This window comes from Sus scrofa, chromosome 6 (assembly GCF_000003025.6).
Source record: "Sus scrofa isolate TJ Tabasco breed Duroc chromosome 6, Sscrofa11.1, whole genome shotgun sequence".
Taxonomy (NCBI): Eukaryota; Metazoa; Chordata; class Mammalia; order Artiodactyla; family Suidae; genus Sus; species Sus scrofa.
Genome location: NC_010448.4, coordinates 52678848 through 52705111, shown reverse-complemented (window position 1 = coordinate 52705111; position 26264 = coordinate 52678848). Strand labels below are relative to the sequence as shown.

The window sequence follows — 26264 nt, the reverse complement described above, 5'->3', positions numbered from 1 at the left end:
CCACCTTGGACAGGGCAGTTCTGTGTACTGATAAGATATTGTGGAAATGACAGGGTGTGACTTTGGCCAGGTCATAAAAGACATTGCAGGCAGCTTCTGCCCTGCCCTTTCATGGGTCATTCACTCTGGGGGAAAATAGCTGCCGCATGAGGACACTCTGTGTCCTTGGGGAGAGGGCCACCTGGTGAGGAACAGAGTCCTGCCAACAGCCAGCATTAATCAACACACCCTACGAGTGAGCCACCTGGGAGTCAGATCCTTCAGCCCCAATTGAGCCTTCAAATGACTGCATTCCCAGCTGACATCTTTCTCTTTTTTTTCTTTCTTTTTCTTTTTTTTTTTTTTGGGAGGGGGGGCTGCACCCAAGGCATGAGGGATCCAACCTGAGCCACAGCAGCAACCAGGTCCTCAATCACTAGGCCACAAGGGAACTCCCCAGCTGATATCCTTTTTTTTTTTTTTTTTTGTATTTTCTAGGGCCGCACCCGCGGCATATGGAGGATCCCAGGCTAGGGGTTGAATCAGAGCTGCAGCTTCTGGCCTACACCACAGCCACAGCAACACCAGATCCGAGCCTCGTCTGCCACCTACACCACAGCTCATGGCAGGATCCTTAATCCACTGAACGAGGCTAGGGATCAAACCTGCGTCCTCATGGATACTAGTTGGGTTTGTTACCTCTGAACCACGACGGAACTCCTAATTTACCTTGCTTTCTTAGAGCAAGTCTCCCCTCAGTATCCATCCCTTTACTGAATGCTTACTATGTGCCACCATGTTCTAGGGGATGTAGATTGTTAACAGGTTCCCTGCCCTCAACGGAGGCAACACACACACAGAGACACACACCCCAAATAAAATCATTAACAGCTGTAAAAAGGCTTTAAAGAAATCTAACTGCTGACCTAGAGAATGTGGGGGGTCGAAGAGGGGAACTTCGTATGTTGGGTTCCCCCATATAGGACTGCGGAGGTGATGTTTAAGCCAAAGGAAGAAAAGAGGTCAGCGATCAAAGAAATGGGGGAAGGCAATTCCCATTGTGGCTCAGTGGTAAGGAACCTGACTAGTATCCATGAGGATGTGGGTTCAGTCCCTGGCCTTTCTCAGTGGGTTAAGGATCTGGAGTGGCTGTGAGCTGTGGTATAGGTTGCAGATGTGACTGAGATCCTATGTTGCTGTGGCTCTGACACAGGCAGCAGCTGCAGCTACTATTCAACCCTTAGCCTGGAAACTTCCACACACGGAGGGTGTGGCCCTAACAAACAAACAAACACATAACACATACTATATGTCCAGCACTGGGCTAAGTACTTTGGAAACTTACGGATGCTTTAAAACAACTCTACTGAGGTGACCCCTTGATCAACCGTCTTTTACAGTTAAAGAAGTTGAGTTAAGAGGTGAAGTTGCTGGCCCAGAGTCACACAGCTAGGAAATAAAGGCACGATTTGCATACAGTTCTGGCTTCCAAATTCATGCGCTTAAGCCACTGTCCCACATAAGTCGCTTAACATATTCTAAACAAAGTACTGGGTGACCATGCTCCCCCAACGTAGTTTCTTATTGATTGATTTTTAATTTATTTGTTTGTTATTAAAATACAATTAATTTACAGTGTTCTGCTAAAACAGCTATTCCCAGTACGTCCTTCTTGCCTTGTTGGGGGGGCGGTGGGAGGGAGAAGGAAGGCTGTCCGAACTACATTTCCTAGAGTGCAACCCTTGCCTTGCTGGCTGTCCAGCATTTCGGGAATTGTAGTCCTGCCAGGAGACATTCACCCACGGCTCCCAGAATGCATTTGGAGACCGAACCTTGCGCGAGGAAAAGGATAGTCGCGTAGCATGCTGGGACGCGGGACAGGCCCATTTCTCTGGCGTGCCGCTCAGACGAACGACCCCATTTCTTCGGACTACAATTCCCAGCCGGCTGTGCGCGAGAGAGGGCGGGCGAGTTCTTCTGCCGGAAGTCCGCTCTAGCCCCGGGTGCCCCAACAGCCGCCAAAGCCCGAGCCTCCCAGAAGCCGTGGGACCGGGGCCTCCCAGAAGCTGGGGTCGGACGGGGGTCGCCATGGTAACGGGGGCGCGCCCATACTGGGGATGGGCAGAGGGTGGGTCCATGTGCAGGTACTCGAGGCGCGGTGGGATACTGACAAGCCCCCCCGGCCGCGGTGCAATGGTCTGGGCCAGGCGGGGGCTCTCGAGATTGGGGCCGACCAAAGGCCGGGGAAGGGGACTGGGCGGCGGTTCTGGACGCCAGAGTGTAACGGGGCTCTCAAGGCTAGGGGGCTTTGGAGACCGGATGACAAGAGGAGGGGTCTGTGCGGGAGGGGACATTGGAGGTGGCTGAAGGGTTTTGAAACTGGCAGGCAACTCACGAAGAAGGATCTCCGAGGTGGGGAGAAGGAATTGGAGGTGGCGAGGGGGCATCCCAAGAAGAGAGCTCTCTGGGAGTGTGACCGGATAGTTGGAGAAGGATGGAAGACCTTCGGCTGGGAGAGACGGGGGTCTCTAGAGGCAGGAAGCTGACACTGCAGACGGAGAGGGGGTGTTGGAACTGGGCGGGATACTGCTGATGAAGGAGACAGAATTTCAAGAGGAAGAGACTGGACACTGGAAACGGGAAGTAGGCAACTGTAGGGAATGGGGCTTTAGAGTTAGGGAAAGCGTGCTAGAAAAGGGAGAAGGCTTGGCGTAGGGAGTGGATACTAGAGATGTGTGGGGAGCAGTGGAAGAGGTCACGGAGGGTAGGTAATAGGCACAGGAGTGCGAGAGATGGGGATGAGGCTTTGGGGGCAAGGACAAGCCACTGGATTTGGTACCCCTCCCCAGAGATGGGGAGACCTGACAGAGGGCATTGAAACCGAGAAAGAGGAAGTCGAAAGGGGACAGCTCTAGGGTAAGGGCTTGGAGACAGTAGGTTGGGGGACATAGAGCGGGGACATCCGAGGGTTGAGGGTGCAGGAGGGAAAGGGCTTCTGAGGGTGGATTCCCTGAAGTGGGGAGACTCTAATTGGGAGGAGAAACAGGAAGAGGTGCATGAGGGAACTGGGGGGGGGGTCAGAGGCAGAGCTCTCCCTCAGCTTTTCAGGCTTGCTTTTATCTCTGCCCTCAGTGTGCCCCATATTTCTCTGGCTCTGCCCCAGGCAGTGGCTGCCTGGTGTGGGTACCCCCACCTCCACCCCGTGCCCTCTCCCTGTCTCCCAGGACCCCTGCCTTGCTAGGAAGTGGTTTTCCCTGGCTCAGCAGACAGTGTTCTTGAAAGGAGACCATAATATCCTGTTCCCATCCAGCTTGATTGGTTGGGGAAGGAGGAATGGTGTGTGGAGAATGAGGCTTAGGGAAGAGAATGGACTCTATGAGAGGGTGGAGGCTGCCACACACACGTCAGGGGAAGTGGGTTCAAAGCAAAGCCCTTGGATTCCCAGCTCTGCTTTCTGGCTGTGAGACGTCCTTTCTCTGAGCCTCAGTTTCTTCATCTATCAAATGGGCACAAGAGTGCCCATCTCAAACAGAACGGGGCCCAAAGGCAGGCTTCCTAGCAGGATGAAACTTGGGCCATGGTCTTCTCAAAGTCAAATGATAATCAATTATAATATTACTAAGAACTAATATTGGGGAGTTCCCTTGTGGCACAGTGGGTTAAGGATCTGGTGTGATTACTGCAGCGGCTTGGGTTGCCTCCATGGCGAGGGTTCAAGTCCTTCGTTCAGGAGCTTCCACAGGCTGTGGTCTTGGCCAAAAAACCAACAACCTAATATTTGTATATCACTTCATGTGCACTCATCACGGTACTATAAGTCTTTTTTTTTGTTGTTGTTGTTGTTGTTGTTGTTGCTATTTCTTGGGCCGCTCCCACGGCATATGGAGGTTCCCAGGCTAGGGGTCCAATCGGAGCTGTAGCTGCCGGTCTACACCAGAGCCACAGCAACGTGGGATCCGAGCCGCGTCTGCAACCTACACCACAGCTCACGGCAACGCCGGATCGTTAACCCACTGAGCAAGGGCAGGGACCGAACCCGCAACCTCATGGTTCCTAGTCGGATTCGTTAACCACTGCGCCACCACGGGAACTCCTAAGTCTTATATTTATTAACTCGTGCAACAGTCTTATGAGGGATGTATTCTCATTATGTCCATTATACAGATGGGGAAATCGAGGTCCAGAGAGGTTCAGTGATTTGCCCACAGACACACAGCCAGCAGTGCCAGGATTCATGCACAGTCTCCAGCCTGAGTTCTTAGCCACTTGATCAAATGCCTCTCTGTCATAATAGCTAATTTTCTCGAGAGCTCCGTAAGCAGTAAGCGTTATACTAAACACTTTTGTCATGAACTTGTTCAGTGTTCATAGTCACCTGAGGAGAGTTGAGCTGACGCTTCAGAATCACAAAAGCACATTTCCTAGCCATCACTGATGATAATTGTAGCTGACACCGAGCATGCCTGCTAGCATCGGCCATTGGATTAAATTGATAAACCTATTTAACCTTCAAAACACCCTGACAAGATGGACCTTCTAAGGAAACTTGTTCCGCCAGTGGGGAAACTGAGGCTTAGAGGGGCAGATCTTTTGTCCCGGGTCCTGGGAACAAGAACTGGCAGAGCCTGGCACTCAGCGCAGCGCACGTCCGCCAGTGGAAGAGAAATCCCTCCACGGGGGTGGGGGGAGTGGGGGGTGGTGGGAGGGACTTGGGACCAGAGCCTTCGGCCAGGCCAGCCTGGCTGGGCTCTGGGGAGTGGCTGAGATGGGTGGACCTGCTCTCCCCTGTGGGGGCGGGTGGGGCTGTTGGGCTGGGCCGCCTGGCACTGGCCCACCCTCCCCATCTCTCTCCCTTCCTCCTCCTCCCTCTGCCCCCAGATCCGCTTCATCCTCATCCAGAACCGGGCAGGCAAGACGCGCCTGGCCAAGTGGTACATGCAGTTTGATGATGACGAGAAACAGAAGCTGATTGAGGAAGTGCACGCCGTGGTCACTGTCCGAGATGCCAAACACACCAACTTTGTGGAGGTGATAGGACCCTCCCCCCTGCCTCCCACACTCCCCTGCTTCCTTTTGACCCTTCCTGCTCAACCTTGTGGGTTTTTTTTTTTTTTTAGGGCTGCACCCACAGCATATGGAAGTTCCCAGGCTAGGGGTGGAATTGGAGCTAGAGCTGCCAGTCTATGCTACAGCCACAGCAACGCCAGATCCAAGCCACATGTGCAACCTACACCACAGCTCATGGCAACACTGGATTCTGAACCCGCTGAGTGAGGCCAGGGATGGAACCTGTATCCTCATGGATTCTAGGTGGGTTTGTTACTGCTGAGCCACAACAGGAACTTGCAACCTCATGGTTCCTGGTCAGATTCATTTCCTCTGTGCCACGACAAAACTCCTCTGGTGCCTTTTTAAAACTATTAAAATGTGGAGTTCCCGTCATGGCTCAGTAGTAACAAACCTAACTATTCTTTATAAGGATGCGGGTTCGATTCCTGGCCTTGCTCAGTGGGTTAAGGATCCAGTGTTACTGTGAGCTATGGTGTAGGTCACAGACTTGGCTTGGATCTGGCTGTGGCTGCAGCTCAGATTCGACCCATAGCCTGGGAACGTCCATATGCTGCAGGTGTGGCCCTAAAAGGCAAACAAAACAAAACGAAACAAAAATGATGGTCCAATGCCAGTCAAGGATCTTGCATTGCCGTGGTTGCCACGTCTCTTTGGTCTCTTCACTGAGATGTCTCCAGCTTTAATTCCTGCAGTATTAGTCTGTTCAAGAGACCAGGCCGATTGTCCTGTAGACGTCAACAAATATTTATCAAGGGCCTCCTGTGAGTGGAGCACAATTCTAGGCACTGGGGATACAGCAAGGGACGTGGCAGACACCAGTGCCTCCCCTCGGAGAGCTGACAGCTCCCATTCTAGCCAGGGGGAAACTCTTAGTAAAGATGGCGTGTAGCAGATGGTGATGAGTGATGGGGTGGAGGATGGAATTGCCGGGGTGTGTGCAGGGGGAGGTGGAATGCAGGTGTAAATGGTTTGGCCAGGAAGCCTTCATTGAAACGGGGACATTTGAGGGAGGACCTGAAGGAACTGAGGAGGGAAAGGAGATGCTCTCTGAGAGGAACATTCCAAGCCCAGGGAACAGCAAGTGCAAAGGCCCTGAGGCAGCGGGAGTGGGCTGGGGCATTCCTGGAATAGCAGGAGGGCCAGGGTGTCTGAAGTGGAGGAAGCCAGGGAGGACATCGGGAGCAGATCAGATCGAAGATCAAATGGAAGCAGAGGGGGCAGGACTTTGTGGACCACGGCGAGGCCTTGGGCTCTTACCCTGAGTGAGATGGGAGCCACGGGAGGGTTTTGAGCTGCAGAGGGCTGTGGGCTGACTCAGGCTTTAGGGTTCCCTCTCCAGAAGGCAAGAGCAGAAGCAGGGGGAGGTGACTTCTGTGGTCCAGGTGAGGGTTGCAGGTGACGGGCACTGGCTTGGAAGCGGGGTGGGGGTGGCGTGGAGCAGTTTGGTGGCCACGCCAACTGATGGGCCAAGGACTGGATGAGTGTTACAGAAAGCGGAACCACCAGTAGGGGACGATATCGGGCTGTTTCTTGGCTGCGGCCGACTGGGGCAGAGCAGGTTGAGGTGAACATCAGCAACGAGGTGTCCGGGAAGGGATGCGGGAGAAGGGTGGGGACATCAGGGATGCGTGTTCTCCCAGGACATCCTGCTGCGGGTCCCGCACTGACTGCTGGAAGTGACAATGCCTGAGGGACTGGGTCGGTGGGGGGGAGGCCCTAATAGACAGGAGCAGCCTGAAGGGCGGGCCAGGTGAGAATGTCACAAGGGGGCCTGACCCTCAGATCTTAGGCTCCTCCTGATCCAGGCCCAGGGTAGGGCTGGGGACACAGTGGCGACAGGAAGGAACCAGGAGGGCGATAGCAGGAAAGGAAGAATTTTGAGAAGAGTGCTGCTTAGGGTCAGATCCTGCCAAGGCCACACCAGCGATAACAGCCAGTCTCCAGATAAACTTTTCCTGCCCTCTCCACTTCAGATCTTTTTTTTTTTTTTCTTTTTAGGACCAAACCCTTGGCATATGGAAGTTCCTGGGCTCGGGTTTGAATTGGAGCTGCAGCTGCCAACCTACGCCACAGCCATGGCAATGCAGGATCTGACCTACCCCGCAGCTCACAGCAACGCCAGATCTTTAACCCACTGAGGGAGGCCAGGGATTGAACCTGCATCTTCATGGATACTAGTTGGGTTCATTACCACTGAGCCACAACAGGAACTCCTCATGTCTTTTTTTCTTTCTTTCTTTTTGGCTGTGCCCGGCATGCAAAAGTTCTGGGACCAGGGGTTGAACTTGCACCATGGCAGTGACCTGAGCCACTGCAGTGACAATGCCAGATCCTTAACCTGCTAGGCCACCAGGGGACTCTTCCGCTTCCTGTCTTGAACCCTCCCCTCCAGAGCAGGGGCCTTTAAACATTTGATCCTATATTTGTATGGGTTGAAAAAAAAAGTGCAGTTAGAACCCTGGTATTTACTTACTAATCCATGGATTATGTGCAGGAAAAAAATGTAATATTAGGAAACACTCAGTGTAGAAATTAACAGAAGGATAAGCTAGGGGGAAAAATGAATAAGAGCCAAGGACTTGTGTTGGCTATTGCAGTTGCCACCAGGTGGCACCACACACACACAGACGCGCGCGTGCGCCAGATTGGATTTTTTTCAGATTTTGGGGAGTTTGTGTATCTCTATCTGCTTGTCGCTTTATCTACTTACACATGCATATAAAATTAGAGTCTGTGTCCCTAGTTCATGCATATTTATTCCTGGGTTGCATTTATGTGTTGGCTGTGGTGATATTTATATTATGTTCAGTTAAGGACAGGGCTGGGATTGTCTTGGTGGTGGGTCTGCACTGCTCAGCCCAAAGCCTGCTGCACAGGAGGTACTCAGGCAGTGTTTATGGAATGTGTGACTAGATTAGTTCCAGGCCGAGGAATTGGACCCTCCCCAGAGACGACAGGGAGCCCCAGAAAGGGGGCACAGATGCTACAGAACACCCCTGCCTCCCTTTGGGCTCTGGGTTTTTACATGGGCGGCTCCCTCTGCGGTAAAGCACTCCTGCCCATTCACTCCTACTCATCCTCAGAATCTCAGTCCACATGCCCCTTCCTCCAGGAAGCCCTCCCGGACCCCCGGGCTAGGTTAGCCGCCCACCCCTCTGGGCTCCCGCAGCCCAGCCCTGCCCACTCAGGCGACCACCAAGGATGAGTCTCTCTCCACTGGATTCTGAGCCCCAGGCAGGGACAGCCAGGCCACCACGGTGACCGCAGCACAGAGGCCGGCACAGAGCAAGGGCCTCGGACCTCACATGGAACAAAGGGCTAAGGGTGTTGGTGCCCCTCTGGCCGGCACGTGGGGTCCCGGGCGGGCCCTGTCGCTCACAGCTTCTCCGCCCCGCAGTTCCGGAACTTCAAGATCATTTACCGACGCTACGCCGGCCTCTACTTCTGCATCTGCGTGGACGTCAACGACAACAACCTGGCCTACCTGGAGGCCATCCACAACTTTGTGGAGGTGCGCGGGCGGGCGGGCAGCCCTGGTCCCCTCCCTTGGGGTGCTCGGGACCCCCTTGTTTTCCCCTCAGTCGGGGGGGAGCGGGAGGAGGCACAGACATGAGGTCTTTCCCGCCCCCCCCTCGCTGTGTCCTCTGCTCTGGGCTTTCCCTCTTCCTCGGTTTCTTTCTGACCTTTTTCCGCCGTCGCTTCCCGATGCCCCTCGTTGCTGGTGCTGTGTGTCTCCCTCCCTGCCTGTCTCTCAGCAACTCTGTCTTCCTCGCCCAGGTCTTAAATGAGTATTTCCACAATGTCTGTGAACTGGACCTGGTGTTCAACTTCTACAAGGTGGGTCCTGGCCGAGGGGCTGGGAGTTGGGGGCAGGAGGGTGGGCCAGAACCCTACAGCTGCCCCAGTGCCTCTGCTGATGCCTGGTCCCTGGCTGTCAGGCGTCAGAGCGCCCCCCAGGTCCTGAGGTTCAGATCAGCATTCTGGGGTGATCGCCCCGGGATCTCCCCTTGACCTCCCTTCACTCAGGTTTACACGGTCGTGGACGAGATGTTCCTGGCCGGTGAGATCCGTGAGACCAGCCAGACGAAGGTGCTCAAACAGCTGCTGATGCTGCAGTCCCTGGAGTGAGGGCGGCCGCCCGGCTTCTCACCCCTCCCCGGACCAGCCTGCTCCCTCCCCGTTCCCAGGCCTGGCATCGTTGCCCCCTGCGGCTCCTCCCTCAGCTGCCCAGGAGGAAGGCACCCAGCTGGGTCTGGGCCACAAGGGAGGAAGCCCCACCCCACGGCCCCTGGGCCCCAACTGCGGGCAGAGGCCACTTCGCGTGTACCGAGTACCCGTGCCTGTTGTCATTGTGTGATGCTGTGAGTGCGTGCGTGGAGCCCCCCAATAAATCTGTGGTCCCCGCCTGGCCTCATGTCTTTGAGCACTTGTCTGTCTTCCCTGGGAAACGTGGGCAGCTCCCGGTGCCCTGCCATCAGTGTGTCAGATAGTCAACAAACCCTCCTCATCCTGAGCAAGGTGGTGGGGTTGGGGGATGGGTGCATTCACACCTGCTTCTGCCCACAGAGGGTACCCGAGCCTGGAAGGGGTGACAGACTGAGACACTGAGCACTTGCTACTAAAATAATCATAGCATTGTTATTTCTGGTGGCTCAGCAGGTTAAGGATCTGGTGTTGTCACTGCTGTGGCTTGGCCCGGGGAACTTCTGCATGCTGTGGGTGCAGCCAAAAGAATATAATAAATGGTGGTACTCTTAGCCCACATTGACAGCTCTTAAGCTCAGTTCTAAGGATCCATGCCTATTACCTTACTTAATCCTCACGGGATGAGTAGCCCCATTTTCCAGAGGAGATCGCCGAGTTTAAAAAGACTCACGTAGCTAGTCTGCAGCTGAACCAGGTTGGTTTTGAGCCCAGGTGGCTCCAGACTCCATGTTCTTTTTTTTTTTTTCTTTTTTGGCCACCCTATGGCAAATGGAAGTTCCTGGGCCGGGCTTGAACCTGAGCTGGAGCTTTGACTTATGCCTCAGCTGCGGCCACGCCGGATCATTTACCCACTGCGCTCCAGCGGAAGTTCGCAGAATCCTCAATAACCGCCAGACCGGAGGTGGTTGCAAGTGCAGGCACTGGACCCAGTGTTCGTGGTTCTCAGGCACGGCCCCGCTGGCACTTGGGGTGGGTTGATTCTTTCTGGCATGAGACTGTGCCAGTAGTGGCCTGATTGTCTGCCTCCATCTGCCAATTGCCAGTCCTCAGTGGCCCTTGGCCATTGTGACAAGAAAACATCATTGCATGTTTCTGGTCCCCTCTGGACTGGTCGCGTCCCCCTCCCCCCACTCCCCCAGCCCCTGCCCATTGAGAGCAGCGTGATGGCCTTTGGCTGCAGCCGTGACCAGCTCCCTTGGCAGAGCCAAGAACAGCACCAGGCATGTTGACTCTGCTCTTATTAATGTGCCAGCGCTTTGCGTCACTCTCCCAACTACAGAGGCAGGCGTGTTCCAGCTCAGCCACATCCACACTGTGAAGACTTGGGGTAAGTCACTTAACCTCTCTGACCTCTGTTTCTTCATCTGGAATGTGGGTTGAGGAGTTCCCGATGTGGCTCAGTGGGTTAAGAACCTGACTAGTATCTATGAGGGTGCAGGTTTGATCCCTGGGCTTGTTCAAGTGGGTTAAGGATCCAGGGTTGCCATGAGCTATGGTGTAGTTTACAGACGAGGCTCGGATCTGGCGTTGCTGTGGCTGTGACATAGGCTGGCAGCTGCAGCTCTGATTTGACCTCAGGCCTGAGAACGTCTATATGCCACACAGGTGTGGCCAAAAAAGCTAAATAAAATAAACTGAAAACCAAGTGCGTTGAGTTATCTCACGGCATATTGAATTAAGGACCCAGCTTTGTCACTGCAGTGGCTTGGGTCAATGCTATTTGATCCCTGGCCCCGGAATCAAAGGGCGGGAACAAACAAACAAAAAAAAAAACAAGTGCCGGCAAGCATGCGGAGCAACCAAACTCTCATATATTGCTGGTGGGATTGCGAAATGGGGCAGGATCTCACAAAGTTAAACATTATGCTTACTTTATGACTCAGCACACAGACTCCTGTTTGGCCAAGAGAAATAAAAACTGGGAGTTTGGGTCGTGGCTCAGTCATTATGAACCCAACTAATTTCCATGAAGATGCAGCTTCCATCCCTGGCCTTGCTCAGTGGGTTAAGTAAGGAACTGGTGTTACTGCAACCTTTGGGGTAGGTTGAAGATCTGGCTCAGATCTGGCATTGTGGAGTTCCCGTTGCGATGCAGCGGAAACCAATCCAACTAGTATCCATGAGGATGCAGGTTTGATCCCTGGCTTTGCTAGTGTGTCGAGGATCCAGCGTTGCCGTAGATGCGACTCAGATCCCCAGGTGCTGTGGCTGTGGCTGTGGCAGCTCCAATCTGACCCCTGGCCCAGAGAACTTCCATATGCCTCAGGTTTGGCCATTAAAAAAAAAAAAGAGAGAGAGAATAGGCCAGAAACAGACACACAAATCCATGGAGATTTAGTACAAGACAGAAGGGGCCTTCCAGACCCTGGGGGAGGGTGTGGGTTACACCCATGGGCTGGGAGATCTGATTGCTCCCTCACACCATACACAAAAGTCATCCCCGTGGGTTGCAGAACAAAGTGCTTAGATGATGGAGTTCCCATCATGGTGCCGCGGAAACGAATCCAACTAAGAACCATGAGGTTGAGGGTTCGATCCCTGGCTTTGCTCAGTGGGTTAAGGATCCGGTGTTTCCGTGAGCTGTGGTGTAGGTCACAGACGCAGCTCGCATGCCACGTTGCTGTGGCTGTGGTGTAGGCCGGCAGCTACAGCTCTGATTCGACCCCTAGCCTGGGAACCTCCATATGCTTCGAGTGTGGCCCTAAAAATTTTTTTTAAAAAGGGGAAAAAAAAAAAAAAAGAAGATGAGGAACAGCCAAATGGGCTAATGTGCAAAAGAGGAAGGGGGAAACATCTTTAGAAGTCCCTGAAGATGCGGACAGGAGGCGGGCTAGGTACATGGGGTAGGAGATTGTATCTCTAGCTCAAGCCACATACAAAACAGCTGAGATGTAGCCTATTAGTTATCGGTGGGCTGAGTGAAGAGAGGCCTGGCAGGAGGGTGTGGGAGCCTCAGGAACCTGGTTGAGAGTGAATTCCAGGTGGGGATGGGAGAGATTATTTCCTTCTGGTCTGGGGAAGGGAGAGGCCAGCCCAGCCCAGCCCAGCCCAGAGGGTAATGTTAGCTGGAAAACTGGCTCCATGCCTGACACCTGCCTGAGTCTTTTCAAGGTTGGCCAGGGTCAGCCTTGCCTTCCCTCCCCTGGGATGCAATCCTGCACTTGGCTGACAACATCCTCTTAAACTAACATGGCACAAGTTGGGCACTTTCCTATGAGTGGCTGCACATTAAGCGCTGGAATATCCTATTTCCTTGAGCAGCATGGAATCCACTGTCTTTTCAGGTATGAAGGCTGGACCCTTGGATGGGGTTCATGCCTCTTCTGTCCTTCGTACATCCCACATTTAGTCAGCAGGCAATCATTTTGGTGTGAGCTTCAACCTGCATCCAAAGTCTTAATCCTGGAGTTCCCACTGTGGCTCAGTGGGTTGAGACCCACTAGTATCCATGAGGCTGGGGATTCAATTCTTGGCTTCAGTCAGTGGCTTAAGGATTCCGCTATGCAGTGGCTGTGGTGCAGGCTGGCAGCTGCAGTTTTCTTGGTTTTGTTGTGCTTTTTGCTTTCAAGGTGCAGCATATGGAAGTTCGCAGGCTAGGGATCAAATTGGAATTGCAGCTGCCAGCCTATGCCACAGCCATGGCAACTCGGGAACCGAGCCCTGTCTGTGACTTACACCACAGCCCATGCAATGCTGGATCCCTGACCCACAGAGTGAGGCCAGGGATGGAACCTGCAACCTCAAGGATACTAGTCAGATTCATTTCTATTGTATCACAATGGGAACTCCTGCAGTTGTTTTTTTTTTTTTTTTTTTCTTTTTAGGGCCACACCCATGGCATATGGAGATTCCCAGGCTAGGGGTCCGATCAGAGCTATAGCTACCAGCCTATGCCACAGCAATGCAGGATCCGAGCTGTGTCTGCAACCTACACGGCAACGCCAGATCTTTAGCCCACTGAGCAAGGTCAGGGATCGAACCCACAACCTCATGGTTCCTAGTCAGATTCATTTCTGCGGCGCCAGGACAGGGGCTCTCACTCCCGCAGCTCTGATTCGACACCCCTCCCCCAGGCTGGGAACTTCCATATGCCACACCTGTGGCCTAAAAATAAAATAAAACAAACAAAACAGGGAGTTCCTGTGGTGGCGCAGTGGTTAACGAATCCGACTAGGAACCATGAGGTTGCGGGTTCGGTCCCTGCCCTTGCTCAGTGGGTTAACGATCCGGCGTTGCAGTGAGCTGTGGTGTAGGTTGCAGACGCGGCTCGGATCCTGCGTTGCTGTGGCTCTGGCGTAGGCCGGTGGCTATGGCTCCGATTCGACCCCTAGCCTGGGAACCTCCATATGCCGCAGGGGCGGCCCAAGAAATAGCAAAAAGACAAAATAAATAAATAAATAAATAAAATAAAACAAAATAAAATAATTAAATTAACTAAAAAAAAACCAAGGTCTTAACCCCAAGCTAACCACTGGGCCAGCCTCCAGCATCTCCTACCTGGACTATCACAGTCGCCGCCTTGCTGTTCTTTGCCAACAGAAAGTTCCCTGCTCGTTAGCAGAATCCTTTCGCAGGAAGCAAATGATAAGAGAATGATGTCACTTCCTTCCTCAAATTGCTCCTGTGGCTTCCGCTTCATTCAGCAAGACCCACAAGATCCCCGTCCCCTCTCTAACCTCATCTCATAGCAATGCTGGATCCCCAACCCACCAAGCGAGGCCAGGGATGGAACCCACATCCTCTTGGATCCTAGTCTCGTTCATTAACGGCTGAGCCATGAAGGGAAATCCCTCACACATGCTCTCGAAGGAGGTTGGGACTGGCTCCTCTTCTGGGCAGGTGAGGGGCCGGAGGATCAGAGATGTGAAGTCCTTTCGCTGGAGTCGCACAGCCCAGAAGTCCTGGGATTGTAGGAAGTCTGTCTGTGGCCAGGGCCATCGTCTCACCTTTATAGCTGCGGAGTCTTTTTGCCAAAGCCTTCATGGAAAAATCAAGAGTCCTCATGTCATAGGCCGTTTTTTTGCTTTTGTTTGTTAAAGTTTTTTTTTGTTTTTTTTTGTTTGTTTGTTTGGTTTTTTTGGTCATTTTAGGGCTGCACTGGTGGCATATGGAGGTTCCCAGGCTAGGGGTGGAATCGGAGCTGTACCCACGGCCTACACTGCAGCCACAGCAACACCAGATCTGAGCCGTGTCTGCGACCTACACCACAGCTCACGGCCACGCCAGATCCTTAACCCACTGTGCAAAGCCAGGGATTGAATGTGCATCTTCATGGATACTAGTCAGATTCTTTTCCACTGAGTCACAATGGGATTTCCCATGGGCTGTTATTTTGAGTGTCTGTTTTGGCCGTGGCATGCCCTGGCTTAATGTGGGATCTCAGTTCCCAGAGCAGGGACTGAATCCTGGTGGCAGCAGTCAAAGTGCCAAATCCTAACCACTAGACCACCAGGGAACTCTCTGTTTGTTTGCTTTTCATTATGAACCCATTGACTCACTGGGCCCTCACCATCCAGGGTCTACCCTTGCATTTATCTTGAAGCAATCCCCAGGAGTCTATCATCCAGGCACACATTCCCTGGTATCCAGGCAGCCTTAGAATTACTGCATCTTCAGCATGAGAGTCACTGGAGGTGATCCTGTGGCCTCCTCTATGCTGACTGACTTTGTGGAATTGCTTAGCATCATGGCCAACAGTGAGGCCACTGAAGCCAGATGGCCTGGGTTCAAAGCAGCTTTCCCACTCACTGGCTGTGCAGCCTCAGGTGAGAACCTCTGTTTTCTCATCTGTCAAGTGGGGGCAATAATAACAGTCCCTACTGCACAGGGCTGTTGGGGAGGAGGGGTTATTTATTTATTTATTTTGGCCGAACCCACGGCATGTGGAAGTTCCCGGGCCAGGGATCGAACCCACGCCACAGCAGCAGCCTGAGCCACAGCAGTGGCAATGCCGGATCCTTCACCCACTGAGCAAGGCCAGGGATCAAACCTGCATCCTCATGGATACTAGTTGGGCTGGTAACCTGCAAGGCCACCAGGGAACTCCTGGTTGGGATTTAAATGAGCAAATATATACCAAGAACTTAGAACAGGACCTGCATTTAGAACAAATATTTGTTTTTGGGAGATTTCAAATCTTTGAGTGATAAAAATTGCAGCAATCATCCCAAACAAATACCAGGGCACAACTGCCTGTGGCGGTGTCGGTGAAGATGACTAAACCAGTATTTTGGTACATGTTTTAAAAAAAATGTCAAAATGCTCTTAGTAACACAAATATTTTATTTTAGCTTGAAAAAAAAAAAAAGAAACGGAGTTCCTGCGCAGTGGTTAACGAATCCGACTAGGAACCATGAGGTTGCGGGTTCGATCCCTGGCCTCGCTCAGTGGGTTAAGGATCCGGTGTTGCTGTGAGCTGTGGTGTAGGTCGCAGACACGGCTCGGATCCTGTGTTGCTGTGGCTGTGGCGTAGGCCGGCAGCTGTAGCTCCGATTCAACCCCTAGCCTGGGAACCTCCATGTGCCGTGGGAGCGGCCCAAGAAATGGAAAAAGCCAAAAAAAAAAAAAAAAAAAGAAAGAAAGATAGAAAGATGGCCTTTGAATTCCATCTTCTCCACTTTGTTTCAGACCTTAAGGGTCAAGCCTAATCGGTCAACTGATGCATGGATACGCAAACTACGGTACACCCATACAAGGTAATTCTTTTATTTTTTTTTTATTTTTTTTTTTTTTTTTTTTATTTTTTATTTTTTTTTTTTTTTGGTCTTTTGTCTTTTTTTGTTGTTGTTGTTGTTGCTATTTCTTGGGCCGCTCCCACGGCATATGGAGGTTCCCAGGCTAGGGGTTGAATCGGAGCTGTAGCCACCGGCCTACGCCAGAGCCACAGCAACGCGGGATCCGAGCCGCGTCTGCAACCTACACCACAGCTCACGGCAACGCCGGATCGTTAACCCACTGAGCAAGGGCAGGGACCGAACCCGCAACCTCATGGTTCCTAGTCGGATTCGTTAACCACTGCACCACGACGGGAACTCCTATTTTTTTTTTATTTTTTATTTTTTTGTCTTTTGTTGTTGTTGTTGCTATTTCTTGGGCCGCTCCCGCGGCATATGGAGGTTCCCAGGCTAGGGGTTGAATCGGAGCTGTAGCCACCAGCCTACGCCAGAGCCACAGCAACGCGGGATCCGAGCCGCGTCTGCAACCTACACCACAGCTCACGGCAACGCCGGATCGTTAACCCACTGAGCAAGGGCAGGGACTGAACCCGCAACCTCATGGTTCCTAGTCGGATTCGTTAACCACTGCGCCACGACGGGAACTCCAAGGTAATTCTTTTAAATGGCTGCACCCACAGCATAAAGAAGTTCCGAGGCCAGGGCTTGAATCTGAACCACAGCTACAACTGCAGCTCTGACAATGCCAGATCCTTAACCCCCTGGCTGGGGTACGGGTGGAACCTATGCCTCCGCAGCGACCTGAGCTGACACAGTTGGGTTCTTAACCCACTGCACCGTGGCAGGAACTTCCATACAAGGCAATATTGTTCAGGCTTGAAAAGGAATGAAGTTCTGGAGTTCTACTGCAGCTCAGTGGACACAAACCCGACTAGTATCCATAAGGACCAGGGTTCGATCCCTGGCTTTGCTCAGTGGGTCAAGGATCTGGCGTTGCCGTGAGCTGTGGTGTAGGTTACAGAGGGGCTCCGATCCCTCGTTGCTGTGGCTGTGGTGTAGGCTGGCAGCTGCAGTTTTGATTTGACCCCTAGCCCAGGGGTCAAAACTTCCATATGCCATTAGTGCATCTCCAAAAAGCAAAAAAAAAAAAAAAAAAAAAAAAAAAAAAGAGGAATGAAGTTCTGATCCATGCTACGACATGGGGAGACATGGACGAACCTTGAAAACATGCTAAGTGAAAGAAGCCAGACACAAAAGACCACATAATGTATATTCCATTTATATGAATTCTCCAGTACAGGTGAATCCACAGAGACAGAGAGTAGATGATGGTGCCAAGGGCGGGGAAGGATGGAGAGAGTGAAGTGATGGCTAAGGGGTCCAAGGTTTCTTTTTAAGGTAAAGAAAATGTGCTAAAATGGATTGTGGTGATAGTTGCACAACTCTGAATATATTAAAAACCATCAAATTGTTCTTTTCTTTTCCTTTTTACAGCAGTTTTTGCAGCATATGGCGATTCCAGGGCTAGCGTTCGAATCAGAGCTGCAGGTGCTGGGCTACGCCACAGACGTAGCAATGCCAGATCCTAGTTGTATCTGTGAACTATGTGACAGCTTGCGGCAACACTGGATACTTAACTCACTGAGCGAGGCCAGGGACTGAATCCGCATCCTCACGGACACTATGTCAGGTCCTTAACCCGCTGAGCCACAACAGGAACTCCAAGTTGTATATTTTAAAAGGATGCCCAGGAGTTCCCGTCGTGGCGCAGTGGTTAGCGAATCCGACTAGGAACCATGAGGTCGCGGGTTCGGTCCCTGCCCTTGCTCAGTGGGTTAAGGATCCGGCGTTGCTGTGGCTCTGGCGTAGGCTGGTGGCTACAGCTCCGATTCAACCCCTAGCCTGGGAACCTCCATATGCCGCGGGAGCGGCCCAAGAAATAACAACAACAAAAAAAGACAAAAGACAAAAAATAAAAAAAATAAATAAAAGGATGCCCTGGTGGCCTAGCCGTTCAGGATACACTGTTGTCACTGCTGTGGTGCAGGTATGATTCCCGACCCTGGAATTTCCATATGGTGCAGGTATGGCCAAAAAAAAAAAAAAAAAAAAAAGTATCCCCCAAAGTTACATGCTGTGTAATTCCATTAATATAATATTCTTGACATGATAAAATTCTAGAAACAGAGAACAGATTAGTGGTCCCCAGGCGTTTCAGGAGGAGGTGGGAGTAGAGAAAGTGGCCGTGGCTATTAAAGGCACCAGGCGGGATCCTTGTGATGGAAATTGCCGCTTTTTAAATTTTTAAAAATTTTTTATTTATTTTTATCTTTTGTCTTTTTTTTTTTTGTCTTTTTGCCATTTCTTGGGCCACTCCCGCGGCATATGGAGGCTACCAGGCCAGGGGTCGAATCGGAGCTGTAGCTGCCAGTTTACGCCAGAGCCACAGCAACGCTGGATCCGAGCCAAATCTGCAACCTACACCACAGCTCACGGCAACGCCAGATCATCAACCCACTGAGCAAGGGCAGGGATCGAACCCGCATCGTCATAGATACTAGTCGGGTTCGTTAACTGCTGAGCCACAACGGGAACTCCGCATTGTCTGTTCTGACCACAGCAGTGTCAACATCCTGGATGTGGTACTGAAGGGCCCACCCCATTGTTTGCGGATTTCCTATTTGTAAAAGCAAATACAGAAAAACTCCAAAATCAATGTAAGGTCATTTGCAGAGCTGCACAGAGCAGCCAAAAAAATTTAGTCTTCAAATACAGACATTCCCGGCTGAGGTCGGCCGAGGCAAGGCTCTGCCTAGTCTTTTCAGCTCTCACCCTGTAAACAAGCATCCCTTTCACGGTCTCTTTGGTGCCACGTTTTTCACATTTTTCTGCTTTGTGTTGGTGACGTTTGCTATTTAAAACAGCTCCCGAGCCACAGTGCAGAAATGCTGTCCAGGGCTCCTAAGTGCAAGAAGGCAGTGATGTGCCTTACGGAGAAAATGCATAAGATTTTTATATTTGTTACATAAGCTTCCTTTGGGCACCACTTATAATGCCGTTGGCCTGAGTTCAGTGTAAACCAGTCAACAATGGACATTACACAAAGTATCTTTAAACAGAAATACACAAAGTTATGTATATCGATGGATTCATGAAACATTGTGAGCGGAATTTCACAGAAACCCAACCCAGTATTTCCCAGGAACCATGGTTCAGTATTCACGAATGCAGTGTTTGCGGTAACTTTACAGAACACAACTGCATCGAGCAAGGAGAATCAACTGCTCTGTAGTTTTATAAGATGTTCCCATCAGGAGGGAACTGGGTAAAGGCACACAAGATGTCCTCATCTCAGTGCTTAAAACTGCATGTGAATTTACAATGATCTCATATTTAAAAGTTTAGAGAGTTCCCGTTGTGGCTCGGTGGGTTAAGAAGCCAACTAGTATCCATGAGGACCTGGGTTCGGTCGCTGGCTTCGCTCAGTGGCTTAAGGATCCGGTGTTGCCATGAACTGTGGTGTAGGTTGCAGATGTGGATCAGATCTGGCATGGCTGTGGCTGTGGTGTAGGCTGGCAGCCGCAGCTCCGATTCGACTCCTAGCCTGGGAACCTCCATGTGCCGTGGGTGCGGCCCAAGAAAAGATGAAAAGACAAAAAAATAATAATAATAACAAAATAAAAAATAAAAATAACATGCTGGCCCAGAATGCTGGAAACAGCTTTTGAAGTCACTACACCACACACATACACACATACTTTGATTTTGGAGATTTATCTGTCTAGTCAGCAAATACTCACCGAGCAACTGCTGTGTGCCCACCTTGTGCTGGGCAATGCTGAAGATCCTGCCTTCATGGGTCTCACAGCTCAGTGGTGGAGACAGACACATTCCAGATTAGGCAGGATTGAGAGAGAAGGATCCCAGTGTGGGCCCTGCATCCAGCCTGGAAGGAGAAATCAGAGAGGGCTTCCTGGAGGAAGTAGCATTTGAGTTGCCCTCTAGAGGATGAATAAACTCAAATCAAAAAGAAGAAGGGTAAGGGAGGAGTTCCAGGAAAGGAATGCAAATGTGCAAACGCCAGGAAGAAAAAGGCACATGGGAGAATCTGGGGAAATGACAATCTCTGTGGCCGGAGTAGTATGAAAATAATAGCAGCAAAGACTTAAAAAGCATCGAGTATGTTCCAGGCTTTGTTCTAAGCACTTTGCCTGAACTAGCTCCTTCATTCCTCACCATCACCCTAGTAGGAAGGCCAAGTTTATAGATGATACAGCAGGGGCACAGGGAAGGGTATCGGATTCCACCAAGGTCACTCTGCTGGTTAGCAGTGGACTTAGGAATCACCTGCAGGACTTTCTGACTCTGAGTCTGGCCATTAACTCTGATGTTGTATTTCAAAAAGTGCACATGGGGGAGTTCCCTTCGTGGGTTCGATCCCTGGCCTCCCTCAGTGGGTTAAGGATCCAGCGTTGCTGTGAGCTGTGGTGTAGGTCCCAGACACTGCTCAGATCCCACATTGCTGTGGTTGTGGTGTAGGCCAGCGGCTGTGGCTCTGACTCAGTCTCTAGCCTGGAAACTTCCAAACGCTGCAAGTATAGCCCTAAAAAAAAAAAAAAAAAGACAAAAGGAATTGGGAGAGGGAGGCTAAAGGGGTGAATGAGGGGAGGTGGAGTCATAGGCCATGGTAGGCAGTTGGAGCTTTGTCCCTGGCCCCGGAGCCACTGAAGTTTGTTTCGTTTTGTTTTTTGGCTGTGTCTTTGTAAGTTCCGGGGCCAGGGATCAAACCCGAGCCACAGCAGCAACCCCAGCTGCTGCAGAGACAACACAGGATCCTATTGCACCACAAGAGAACACCCATGGAAGGTTTTTGCTTTCTCAATAAATTTTATTGAAGAATGTATTAGTTATCTATTGCTGCATAACAAATTTCCCCCATATTCAGCAACTTGAAGCAACAAGTGTTTATTATCTCACATTCCTTCTGGGTGTAAGGAATCCAGGAGCTGGGCAGCTGTGGCTTAGGATCCCACATGAAGTTGTGGTCATGCTATTCGCTGGGACCATAGTCATTTGAAAGCTATGGAGCTGGAGATTGGCTCCCAAGGCCACAGGTGATTAATGGCAGGAGGCCTCCGTTTTTCATTGGCTGTTTGTTGGACCTGTGGGCCTCTCCAGAGAGACCTTATGATATGTGTTAAATTAAATAAGGGAGTTCCTGTCGTGGCTCAGCGGTTATGGAACCTGACTAGCATCCATGAGGAGGCAGGTTCCATTCCTAACCTCGCTCAGTGGGTGAAGGACCTGGCATTGCCATGAGCTGTGGTGTAGGCTGTAGACACAGCTCAGATCTGGCTTTGCTGTGGCTGTGGCATAGGCCAACGGCTACAGCTCCAATTCAACCCCGAGGCTGGGAACCTCCATATGCCACGGGTGGGGCCCTAAAAAGGCAAAAAGATTAAAAAAAAATTAATTACATAAGGAAGCCATTAAACTGGGGTAGCCCTAGTACCTTAGCAGCCTGCATAAGCAAACCCACACATAAGCCTATAAAGGCTTCAACCAAATGACCACTGAAGAAAAACACACAACAGGAGTTCCCGTTGTGGCTCAGCAGGTTAAGAACATGACATATTGTCCCTGAAGATGTGGGTTCGATCCCTGGTCTTGCTCAGTGGGCTAAGGATCTGGTATTGCCGTCAGCTGCTGCGTAAGTCACAGATGCGGTTCAGATCTGGTGCTGCTGTGGCTGTGGTGTAGGCCAGCAGCTGTAGCTGATTTGACCCCTAGCCTGGGAACTTCCATATGCTGCATGTGTCGCTCTAAAAATAAAAAATAATAAATAAAATTTAAAATCATTCCTTAGGAGTTCCCTCTGTGGCACAAAGGGATTGGTGGTGTCCCTGCAGAGCGACGGGACACAGGTTTGATGGTTGGCCAGGTGCAACGGGTTAAATGACATGGCCTCGTAGCAGTAGGTCCCAATGATACCTGGCCTGGGGAACTCCTTAGGCTACAGGGAGGCCAAAAAAAAAAAAAAAAAAAAAAAAAAAGAAAAGAAAAGAAAGAAAGAAATTAGGAGCTCCTGCTGTGGCACAACTGGATGGGGGATTGGAGGCGTCTTGGGAACTCTGGGACTAGGGTTTGATCTCCGGCTATGCACCGTGGGCTAAGGATCTGGCGTTGATCCAGCTGCCCCTTAGGTGGAGAATATGGCTCAGATCCGATCCCTGGCCCAGGAGCTCCATGTGCCGCAGGGCAGCCACAAATGAAAAAAAAAGAAAAAAGAAATTTTTCCCTAGTTATATAGTTGATCTATCTAGGGCCAGTATCCTGTTTGTCTCCATCCTGAATTCCTCCCAGGACTCACCATCCACGTGGCTGCAGTGGCTCATGCCTTGATGCAACCTACAGCATCTGCTGACCTGGCAGGCAATGGCTTTTTTGTCTGAAGTCTCAAAAATGCGAGGATAACCAATCCCAGCCAATCCCAGCTTTCCCAAATAAGGTAAATGCTTAAGCTACAGCCAAACAAATAATTGCCCGGCTTCAGCTTCGCTTCTGGGTCTTTCCAAAAGTTTTACCCCAGCTCTTGTCGGTGGCAGTGGCGTGCTCTTAACCACTTCCAGTTCATTGCTGCTTGATTGGGATTGATTTTTGCTCAATTTAAAATTTAAATTTGCTCAATTTAAAATTGCTGTATATGCCTCAGTTTCTTTGTAACACGTGGCAGCTGGATTCCTCCACAGCAGGTGATGAGAGATAAAGAGAGGCCCCAGTGTGAAAACCGCAACCTTTTTATAACCCAATCTAGGGAGTTCCTGATTGTGGCGCAGCAGAAACGAGTCCGACTAGGAACCATGAGGTTGCGGGTTTGATTCCTGACCTCGCTCAGATTCAGCGTTGCCGTGAGCTGTGGTGTAGGTTGCAGACTCGGTTTGGATCTGGTGTGTCTGTGGCTGTGGCGTAAGCCGGCGGCTACAGCTCCATTCAACCCCTACCCTGGGAACCTCCATATGCCGCAGGTGCGGCCCTAAAAAGACAAAAGACAGAAAAAAAAAAAAAAAAAAAAACCAATCGAGAAAGGGACAGGCCTTTGGTTCTGCTGTATTCTATTCATTGCAAGTTGAGTTACTAAATTCAGCTCACACTCAGAGAGAGGGGGGTTGGGTTCCTTGACTTGAAGAGAGAATATTGTGTTGTAATAAGACATGTATTTGATCTTTGTCCCTGGTTCTGGCAGGAGCCCCCAAAACCCTTGGAATTTCCTGAGTGACAGAAGTGTCTTTTGTTATCCATAAGGAGCCCCTTTACTCATCTCCAAGTTGATGCTAATGAGCACGGGGTCACCTCATAGCCTCTGGATGGAGCCGGTCACCAGAGAAATCAAGGGATTAGGGGCTGGGAACTTTTGCCCCCCCCCACCTCTGGGAAGTGGGGGGAAAAGGGGTCTGGAGATCAAAGCTCTATAAAAACTTTTCCCTCAGTTTACTTTCCATTTTAAGTATTGAAATTACTGAATTCTCCATCAGTCCATTTTTTTCTTTTTATTATTTATTTGTACCTGCAGCATATGGAGGGTCCCTGGCTAGGGGTGGAACAGGAGCTGCAGCTGCCGGCCTACACCACAGCCACAGCAACACTGGATCTGAGCCTCCTCTGTGACCTACACCACCTACACCACAGTTCGTGGCAATGCCGGATCCTTAACCCACTGAGCGAGTCCAGGGATTGAATCCTCATCCTCATGGATACGAGTCAGATTCGTTGCCACTGAACCACAACAGGAATTTCCATTTTTTTCTTTTTAATAACAGATAACATAATTTAAAGTTTTATATTGAGGGTTTGGAATAAGAAAGCTGACAGTCATCTCCTTCCTCAAATTGTGACTCCCTCTTCGTTTTCACTGTCTAGGAGAAATGAGTAGTTTCTTTCTTTTTTTTTTTTTTTTTTTTGTCTTTTTGCCATTTCTAGGGCCGCTCTCTCAGCACATGGAGGTTCCCAGGCTAGGGGTCGAATCGGAGCTGTAGCCTCTGGCCTACGCCAGAGCCACAGCAACGAGGGATCCGAGCCGTGTCTGCAACCTACACCACAGCTCACGGCAACGCCGGATCGTTAACCCACTGAGCAAGGGCAGGAACCGAACCCGCAACCTCATGGTTCCTAGTCGGATTCGTTAACCACTGCGCCACGACGGGAACTCTGAAATGAGTAGTTTCAATATTGGAAGCCAGGGCTGTCTGACTCCCAAAGCTACAGCTCCGATTTAGCCTCTAGCCTGGGAACTTCCATGTGCCACAGAATCGGCCCTAAAAAGAAGAAAAAACAAACAAATTACCACAAATTTAGTGGCTCCAGAGAAGACACTTTTTTTTTTTTGACCCTGACAGCTGCATTCAGGGGTTCCCTTGCCAGGGATCCAACCCGCTTCACAGCAATGACCTGAGCCACAGCAGTGACAATGCGGATCCATAACCAGTAGGCCACCAGGGGGGAAAAAAAAAATATATACATATATATGCATTATATTTATATTTAAAATATATTTATATATATTTAAAATATATTTTAAAATATAAATTTATGTGTAAATATATATTGTATATATATATTTTTACATATATATATGTGTATATGTATATATATTTGCTTTTAGGGCCGTACCCTTGGCATATAGAAGAGCTCAGGGTAGGGGCTGAATTGAACGGCAGCCACTGGCCGACACCAGAGTCACAGCAACTCAGGGTCTGAGCCATGTCTGCAACCTACACCACAGCTCACGGCAACACCCAATCCTTAACTCACTGAGCAAGGCCAAGGATCGAACCTGGGTCCTCATGCGTACTAGCCAGGTTCGCTACCACTGAGCCACAGTGGGAACCCTGTTCCATTCTATTTTTATTTGACAGCACTGCTCTATACATTTTGCTAGTCTACTTACTATCTGTCTCATTCCTACTAATAGAAAGTCCACTCCATGAAGACTGGGATTTCGTTTTATTTACCGCTGTGTCCCCAGGGCTTGCACAGTTCCCGCTAGTGGGTCCTCAATTAATATTTGTTAAATGAATAAGTATTATGAATTTTTTTCCTGATAAACTATCTCTCCCATGAACTCTCTTATATTCCCTCCTCCTACTTTACCCTTTTGGCTTCTTCCTCCTCTCTCAGAGACCCAGCATAGGAGCCAGATTGGGCAGGGAGGGGCCAGGTGAGAGGTGGAGAGATTTGGAATAATCCTGGAAGGCTTCCTTTAGGAGGGAGTAAGGCTGGTAAGAGAAGGACTCCCAGGCCAGAAAAGGTCTTCCAGATAATGACACTCCCTCCAGGAATGTGAACCTGCTGTTTCCATGGAGATGGTTGCCAGGTCCCGCCCCTTGGCTCAAAGTGATGGAAGTATTGTTGCCATGACGACCCCACATCCTCAGGATGGCAGATGTCCTTTGGGTGGAATTAGAGTGATATGAGATAAAAATAGCAGCTCTGGGGAGTCACATTCTACCACCTGCTGTGCAGTCTGGTTACAATCAATGGCTAGACCCCCAGCTGTCTGGCCCTTGGTCGCCCAGCTTCTATCCCTCTTTCCTGTCCTAATGCTTGGGCATTCCAAAACGCACAGAGAGGGCTGTTCCAATGCTCTGGCTCCTGAGTACCTTGGCCTCTTCTCCCCCAAAGATCTTGCCTTCCACCCTGCCTCGGTTCTCCCTCCTTCCTGGGATCAGAGAAGACACCTTGTCACAACCAATAACCACACTCACTCCATCCACGATCTCAACTTTGTGCATATTGCACTTGCCCTATCATTTGAACCTTTCCAGCTCATCCTTCTGCTAACCAGACTCCAGGAAGATTCCCCCCCACTCACCGCCCCCAATTCTCCGGCTAAGGTGGGCTGCACCTGCTCTGGTTGGATAAAGACGTTCTCAGGTCTCGCTTTTACTTCAGGATCTTGAACCTCCAGGGGGCGCTCTTGTCTGGCAAACGGCTTTTAAAGAGACCAGGGCCTCCTGTACCCTTAAATTGAATTAAAAGAAATTGTGGTAAAAGATGCATAACATAAAATGTACCATTTTATGCTGGAGGGGGTGTGGAGAAAAGGGAACTCTCCTATACTTTTGGCGAGAATGTAACCTGGTGCAGCCACCATGGTGAACAGTGTGGAGGTTCTAAAGATAGACTTACCATGTGATCCAGCAATCTCACTTCCCCGCATATTCCTGAGAACGATTCTAAAAGATGAATACACCCCAATATTCATAGCAGCATTGTTTACAATAGCCAAGACACAGAAGCAACAGAAGTGTCCATCAGCAGATGGATGGATAAAGAAGG

General features: G+C 50.5%; 1 protein-coding gene across 4 annotated transcripts; it reads left to right on the top strand.

Annotated features, from left to right (window-relative positions):
• AP2S1 (adaptor related protein complex 2 sigma 1 subunit) lies at window positions 1849–9472 on the top strand. 4 transcript variants are annotated; one of them, XM_021093323.1, is made up of 6 exons: window positions 1849–2070; window positions 4858–5007; window positions 8447–8560; window positions 8827–8886; window positions 9076–9181; window positions 9305–9463. In XM_021093323.1, exons 1-5 carry the CDS (start codon window positions 2068–2070, stop codon window positions 9175–9177), a joined length of 429 nt encoding a protein of 142 aa, XP_020948982.1. In that variant the 5' UTR covers window positions 1849–2067; the 3' UTR covers window positions 9178–9181; window positions 9305–9463.

Bases quoted from the DNA above. Each gene is read 5' to 3' on its own strand.
- AP2S1 (XM_021093323.1), top strand. The intron at 5,008-8,446 runs GTGATAGGACCC...TCCGCCCCGCAG, and splicing joins AACACACCAACTTTGTGGAG to TTCCGGAACTTCAAGATCAT. The intron at 8,561-8,826 runs GTGCGCGGGCGG...TTCCTCGCCCAG, and splicing joins CCATCCACAACTTTGTGGAG to GTCTTAAATGAGTATTTCCA.